This window comes from Microtus ochrogaster, chromosome 2 (genome assembly GCF_000317375.1).
Source record: "Microtus ochrogaster isolate Prairie Vole_2 chromosome 2, MicOch1.0, whole genome shotgun sequence".
In the NCBI taxonomy this organism is placed as follows: domain Eukaryota; kingdom Metazoa; phylum Chordata; class Mammalia; order Rodentia; family Cricetidae; genus Microtus; species Microtus ochrogaster.
Window position 1 is genome coordinate 65,881,130 of NC_022010.1, and position 7,786 is coordinate 65,888,915.

General features: G+C 46.8%; 1 protein-coding gene across 1 annotated transcript in view; it reads right to left on the minus strand.

Annotated features, from left to right (window-relative positions):
- Window positions 1-2,919, minus strand: part of Nfkbiz (NFKB inhibitor zeta) — a 10,604-nt gene extending 7,685 nt beyond the window's left edge. The window contains exons 1-2 of the mRNA XM_026783723.1: window positions 2,634-2,919; window positions 387-520 (exon numbers count right to left, since the gene is read on the minus strand). Of these exons, the coding sequence (XP_026639524.1) occupies window positions 387-520; window positions 2,634-2,919 (420 nt within the window). The remainder of the gene's footprint in view (window positions 1-386; window positions 521-2,633) is intronic.
- Between the last annotated feature and the right edge of the window lie 4,867 nt (window positions 2,920-7,786).

Sequence of the window (7,786 nt, forward strand, 5' to 3'; positions counted from 1 at the left end):
TCTCTCTCTCTCTCTCTCTCTCTCTCTCTCTCTCTCTCTCTCTCTCTCCATTTTCACTTCTAGCCTAGTCAATCCTGGCCAAGATGAAATTAATAAGACCATCTGATTCTTTCCTCTCTAATCAAAATGTTCTATTTTTACTGACGCCTATGAACTTCCTTGTCCCTAAACTGCTTTCACTTTGTCCGCTCATTAAATTTCTCTTACACCCTTTGCACTGAGCCAAGTGCAAGGACTACAGCAAATAATTAAACAGCTACATCCTGTCCTATGAACTCAGGTCATTTATGAAAAACTGCAAGTGACTCATGGGACCTAGGTTAGCAAACACCAGTAACCCTGGCAGACTAATCTCCCACTCGCTCAAAACCAAGAGCAGACGGCACCTTCAGCTCATCCGCAGACAGGCTAGAAGACTTCTGGCTTCGGATATGCAGCAGGAGCTCCTTCACCGAGTTCTTCACACGAACGCCTTGGAAAGGTCCTTTCTGCTGCCTGCCAACCCCCATATGGGGCTCGACTGTTCAAAAGAAAGGGGAACGTCTCAATTCCATCTCTTCAGTAAAGAATCACGACAGCACTCCCCCTCCCCCCCAAAGACTGCTGGCTGACGGAGAAAGTCCTCCAACAGCAAACTCAAAGCCTTTCCAGCATCTTGGTCAATGGAGCAGCATCTCGGTCAGCAGCAGTATCCAATACTGCTCAAGGAGTCAGTGTCATCTGGCAGATTTTCCCACCAGGCACCCTAAGGAAATTAAAGCACTATCAAATGTGGTCCAGGATTCTTGGAGCCAAAAGATAGATATACCCAAGAAAAGCCTCTCTGTCTCTGTGAGCTATTTACTCGTGAAATAGGATCAGAGGTTTTGCCAAGATTGTAGGCTTTTAGTTATTCCTGACTTTGAGAAATCCTTGGAGGAGCAGGGTATAAATGAGGTATTTGTAGTTTCTAAAACAAAGTCTTTTATGTTTCTAAAGAAAGTATAAAGTACCTTCACTTCATTCACCTAAGAAGGAACAAAACTTCCTGTAAAGAGCTCAAGGTACCAAAGACTTCTTAGTATTTTCTTCAAGAAAGCTGCTTAAGTTCGCTGAGCCCATTTCCACATACACACACAGGATTTCCCCCTCACTTACTGCTCCTAGAATTATGTACATGGGCATTCTCAGTAAAAAGGAAACAGGCAATTCACTTTAAAACCTTCAGAAGGCAGTTTAAAATTATAGTATTCGCCTCCTGGCCGCAACTATGTAACAAGCTCTTGAATGGGAATTGAACACAATATTCCGAAACTCAGGAAAAGAATAGCTGGTCCATTACTCAGAACAGGAAAAATAAAATGGAGAACAATGCATAATTTGACCCTCTATATCACAAGCATATGAGACAAACATCTCAGTGATGGGCCAAATGAAATGATCGGATGAGATGGCCTTTCTTTTTAAATTCAGGGAATTCAACAAACGCCCCAATAGTCGAAATCTAACAGCATTCCTCTGGAGTGACAGAGTTAAAAATTCCATGCCCACGTCACAGGGAGAAAAAAAAATGCAGTTTCAGGAATCCCCCGTGGCTTGTGTGGTACACCAAGAACTCGCAAAAAAAACGGATCAGCCAATGTCACAAAGGGCCCAAGGAACACAAAAAGGGCTGGAAATGCATGTGCACCAAACTTTTTATATACAGTATAGACGACACTGTGGCTTAAGGCATGCCATTTTAAATTAAAAGTATTTTTAAAAAAAAAATAGAAGACAACCAAAGTTTGAGAGGACAGCAATAAGGAACAGCAAGGAGGCAGTCTTTAAAGTATTTTCGATTAGAGCCACAGATGAGAAAATCTAGGCGGTCTTTAAATCTACCCACAGCGGCATCCTGTTTTCCCCCAAATTATGCAACTCGGTTTATGAAGAAAGGAAACCATGAAACTCGCTGCCGCGAAAGAAAGGGCTTCAGTTGCTGTAACTTTTCCATTCTAAGGCACACGGAAAAACAAGACTGCAGAATTCTGAGCAGGCCTCTCAAATTCCAATTTCCTAAAGTAAGCGCACAACCTGAATCACTTTTCCGACCCCAGCGTTTCCCTTACATCTTGATAAGTGGTTTTTCTTTCATTTATTCCTATAAATATACTAGGAATAAGTCGTGGCTTTAAATCCAGTTCCCAAAGTTTTACCCTCCACCACTGCTTCTCGCTAACAGAGCTCCAGAGGAAAAACTATGTCTCCATCAGACCCAAATCTCAGTGTAACTCTTTCTCAATGGTTGTCGAGCTCCGGGGGGAGGGGGGGGTTAGAAAAGTGAAAAAGTAATGGGTTATGATATGAGCGAAAAGGAGAATCCGAGACGCTCAAGTTATTTCCCCCAGATTCCAGGGCTCCAGCAAGCGGGGTGGTCGGAGCTCGAGCCCCCAAGTCGCCTGACTCCACAGACAGTCAAGGACATCGTGCCCGAATAATCAAGACAAGACATTTTAGCAGTCACTCAGGACTACTCCGTGTCTGTTCCGCTGCTAAGGAAGTCGCCGGAGCCGCTTAACGTCTAGGCGCCCCCTAGTCTGGAGAGCCATGCCCCGTTCTCCCAGGCGTGTGAGCCCCGAATAGAGGGGGCGCGGGGTTCCGCGGGTGAGTACCTTGTGGGCGCTCGGCGCGGGCGCCTCCTCTCGGACGGGACTCCACGGCCCCGCAGGAGGATACGGAGGAAGGAGAGGAGAAGTCGGAGGAGTCGGAGCCGGGCGAGCCGGGCGCCGAGGGCACGGTGGACAGGTAGCCAGCGTCGCCGGCACCGGGGGCGGAGGGCGGCGAGTTGCCGTAGAAGTAGGCTAGGTTGAGCGGGCTGGTCATGAGGCCGCAGTCGCCGGCCGCGTCCAGCAGCCCCTCTCCGCCCCGGCTGTCGTCCAGCAGCTTGTCCACGATCATGCTCCCAGGCTAGGCGCTCGGGGTCCCCAGACACCTGCGCCACCAACGGGCTGCACGGCTGGCTGCTGCAGGGCTGCTCGTACGTGCGCGGCCCGAGGCTGCCGGGCTATTTAACGAGCCGCGAGGGCCGACACCCCCCACCCCTTTCCCCCCCCCTCCGTACCCCGCCCGGCCATTGGCGGCTCCTGGTCCGCCTCCCGCCCCGCCTCCGGATGCGTCTAGTTTCCAGTAAAAAGCCCGGGATGAGGCAATGCGCCCTCCGCCCTCGCCCCGCCCTGCCCAACCGGTTGTTTTCCTGCGGCTCACCTGGAAACCCCGGGGAGCACTCGCACCCCGGACCCTAGCCCGTGCCAGCTCCAGGCCTCCCCGGCAGGCTAGCCGCACCCCCACAGATCGGAGCCCCTCAACAGACCGCGTGTGCAAGGGCTGCGAACCCAGGATGCCTGCGGGGAGCCCCGGGCCGCTGCGGGAACGGGTCCGCCCGGTTCCGGGAGTGGGAAGACCGAGCCCTGCGTGCACGCAGCCCTCCGCCCTCGGAGTTCGGTCTCCTCCCGTGCCTCCTAGCACTTTACCCTCCTCCAAACCTGGAAGCTTTTGCCCGCGTTCTTTAGGGCCAGGTCTCCATTTCAGAGTGCTTGAAGTTTTTCCAACTTCATATGTGGGCCATAACTAATCATTATTTTTAGGTGCAGTAGTGGAATAAAAAGCAATGTCCACCCTTTCGTCTCCCTCAATCCTATAATAAAGTCTTCCTTGTCAGGAATATGAATGATGAATACACATACACACACACATATATATTTGGTTTTTTTCGAGACAGGGTTTCTCTGTGGCTTTGGAGCCTGTCCTGGAACTAGCTCTGTAGACCAGGCTGGTCTCGAACTCACAGAGATCCACCTGCCTCTGCCTCCAGAGTGCTGGGATTAAAGGCGTGCGCCACCACCGCCCGGCCACGCTTGTATTTTTTATATTTGTGTGTGTGTGTGTGTGTGTAATGTTTTATTCTGCACAACTTTACCTTGTGTCTGATAAACACAAGAATTGATGTTTCTGTCTGGAATACCTTTTTCAATGTTTATATCACTATTGCTGCAAATCCAATTGGCAAAACAAGGAAAGTTTCGGAGGTGGGGAAGCGGGATGAATGATTAAGTCTATCCTTTCAAGTACATTTTTAACCCGGAGAATAAGGTAAGCAAACATGTTTTAAAAAAAAAAAAACTGTGATAAGCATTATGAGCGATAACAAAGTTCAGTGCACAGTCTAAAGAGAGGATTTTCCCGTGAAGACAGGGGGTGAAGGGGAAAGTCTTCGCAAAGAATGAGGCTTTGAGATGGGCCCTGAAGGATGGGCCCTCAGGGGTTTGCAGGAAACTCATCAGCCAAGAATTGCAGCCAGGAGTCGGAAAAGAATTTACCTGCCTCTTAGGACTGCCAAGGGGAAGACAGCATTAAATGGTAAAAAAGGTAACTTTAAGAGGAGCACCTTCAGGGGCTGGTGAAGGTGCTGGAACTTTAATGCTCACTGAAAAAATGCGGCGGGATCTTTACGCAGGCGAAATGAATCTAGAAACAGTTTTAGAGGATACTGAGGAAGTCCGTGGCCAGTAAGAATTAATTGACATGCTCCCAGAAGGATGACCCAAGCTAGAGGAAGAAACAGTGGCCAGGGGGAAGGTGAAAATAAACAGAGAAACAAACAAACAAACTGCGAAGGCCGAATCCACACCCCTGGCACAGCCTAAATGCTGAGACCAGCCGGGGTCTATAAGGCAGAAGACCAGCCACAGCTCTATAAGGATTAAGTGGGGGGTGAGCATTGCTGAAGTTACTATCACTGAGTTCTTAGAGCTGACACTCATGCTTGTTTTCTGGAAATAAAGATGGGGAAAATGAGGGGATGTGATTCTCAGCCTGACAGCTGTTAGGCCCCTGCTCTGTGTCCAGGCCGGAGAAAAGAACTGTCAAACCGCTTTAAACACGGCCCAGAGCTACATGCCAGCTGGAGTCACCGGCTGCGAAAACACAGCTCTGGCTTGTAAAGGAGCAGGTCAGGTCCGTCTCAAACAGCTCGCAGCAGACTTTTCCTGGAACCACTTCCGCACGGGCCAGATTGAGGGTATGTCCCCTGGTGGTAGCCGACAAGAAGGACTGCTGTGACCGGTGCAGAAGGGGCAACGCTGTGATTGGTGAAATACAATCCTTCCTTTGCAGGAAGGCAGTAGGTGACCAGTACAAACATCCCTTTTCTAGCTTATAATATAAACAGACTGCCCAGCTCAATCTGAGGGGCCGCAAGCAGACACCCTTTGGTTCTTCCCATTGTTACAACAGACCCAACTAAAGGTTTAAATGGTGTTGCCTTTTTATGATGAATTCCTAAGTTAGCATACAAAAGTAATGGGTTTCATTGCTGCCATTTGATACGTATCTGTTATGGTACTCTGTTCTAAACCCACACACACACACACTCAATCACTATGTTGCCACTGGCTAGACACCTTCCTCTAGGATGTACTCCCTTCTGATTCCATCACCCTCTCTACCTTTAAATCTCATGACCCCTTTTTCTAGCTCCACTATACACACACACACACGCACACGCGCACACATACACACACACACAGTTATCGCTGTGATTAAAATCCCCACTTGTCTAACATGACTCTGATGCTATGTTGTAAAGGGGGGATTAGAAGACCTGTCTCCTCAAGGCTTGGATGCCCTCTCTGCATCTTAAGGACACTGGGAAAGGCGAAAATAACCTATCAGAGAGCTGTGTGACTTGTGGAAAGGAGAACTATACTCCAAAGTGACCTGAGGAAATCCTTTCGCTTGACTTTATAGATGTTAATAATTTACTTTATGGTGCTTTATACAAGAGAACAGTTTGAACAGTTTTACGGTACCAGTTATGTTGTAATACCATCATCAGACCAATATCAAGAGTTCTAAAAATGGAAACAGAATTTTTAAATGTAAATGTAATGAATTTTCCTAATACCATAAATAATTTAGAACAGCATTTAATATCTGACCCGGAAACGCCAGTGACTAAGAGGGTGAGCGATTGCACTGTGTTGACTGAAGAAGTGAACAGGCAGAAGTCACTAATGTCTGGTCCCTGATTTTGCTGAGTGCCATTTGTTCTCATCAAACACTGGTGAGTTGACCCATTGTTTGTCACAAAATACCAATTTCATGTAAGTGACAAACTGGATATTCAGACTTTTAATTACCAAAGAAATCTGCTGTATCAAAAGGAATAACTATCAGTACTTGTTGGCAATGAGAGAATTCAAGTTTTTAATGAAGACTCAGAATTTGAGGCACTCTCTGTCAGACCTCTTGAGTTGGACAGCCTCCTAATAGTTAAAGACTTGTGACCAGGACAGGGGTGATGTTATCAACAGGTTTTAAATAATGAAACACACACACACACACACATATATCATTAGAAAATCTGCCTCACTCAACAAACTGTATGTTCCCAGATGAACAATGCAAGATATTACAAAAATCACCTATAAGTAAAAGAGCCGCTGGAGTGCAAGACAGACCAGTGGACTTAACGGAGCAGACATAAAAGTTAGCTGGGGTCTAGTATAACTTAGCGGTAAAGCACTTGCCTAGCATGAGAAAGGCCTTGGGTTCAGTCCCCAGAAACACACACACACATGAATTTCTGAGAGCATGGTGTTGCATATCTGCAGTTCCAGTGCCGAGAAGGCAAAGGCAGGAAGATGTGGAATTCAAGATCAGCCTGACTACATGGTGAGATCTTAGCTAGCCTCAGCTGCGTAATAATATCTCAAAAACAAAAATGTTGATATATGAATTGGTATTTTTCAAAACTTTCCCATTTGAGGACTCAAAATAAGACGCATGGATTAAAAATACCTGCTGCTCTTGCAGAGAACCCAGATTCAGTTCCCAGAACCCACATGCCAGCTTGCGACCACCTGGAACGCCAATTCCAAGGGATCTGACACACTCTTCTGGGCTCCAAGGGCACCAGGCACACATGTGGTGCACATACATACATAAATACATACAAGCAAAATACTCATACACATAAAATAAAAAAATAAGTCTCACAAAACAATTTCACACTCGCAGTCTCCTTTTGTGGAGTGCAGGTGGTGCACATGTCTCGCCCTGCAGCTGAGGCTGCCCTCGAACTCACCATGTAGACGGAGATAAATTCAAACTTGCACTGTCCTAGTGTCCCTGCCTCTCTAGTGCTGGGTTTAGAGGCATGCGCCATCTTTTTTAAAAAAAAAAAATATTTTATATGTTTGTGGAGTAGCATGCTCCTTCCACATCAAAGGTGTGTAGAACGGAGAGCACCTTAAAGTGATAAGGCCTCTCTTTTCATTATATGGGACTGGGGGATAGAACCCAAGTCACCAGGCTTGGCAACAAGCACCTTTTCCAGCTCAGGCACTTTGCCTGCCCTGGCATGTGCCACCTTTAACCCCACTTCCTTTTAGATACAGATAAAGCACAGCTGTCGCTTACTGAGTATACAAAGACATGAATGCCTTATACGACAGAATTTTAATCCACGTTTTCTAAGGATATTCTTCATTGTACAGCCCCTAATTCAGAATCTAAAACTTGACGTTTTTGGTTAGGGAGAGGGATTTGTTGTAGTCGTTGGTTTTTAAAGACTTCCTACAAGTGCAATCTCTACAAGTAAAGTGTATGCCAGATAAAAACACCAATTCTAGAACTGGTTTAGAGCTGAAGAAGAAACCAGCCTAGGTCATGTACAAAACAGACATCACCAATGAAATAATTAAAATCATTAAAAATGAGAGCCACGGGATACAATCTATACTTTGGCACCCTGATAATGTTAATG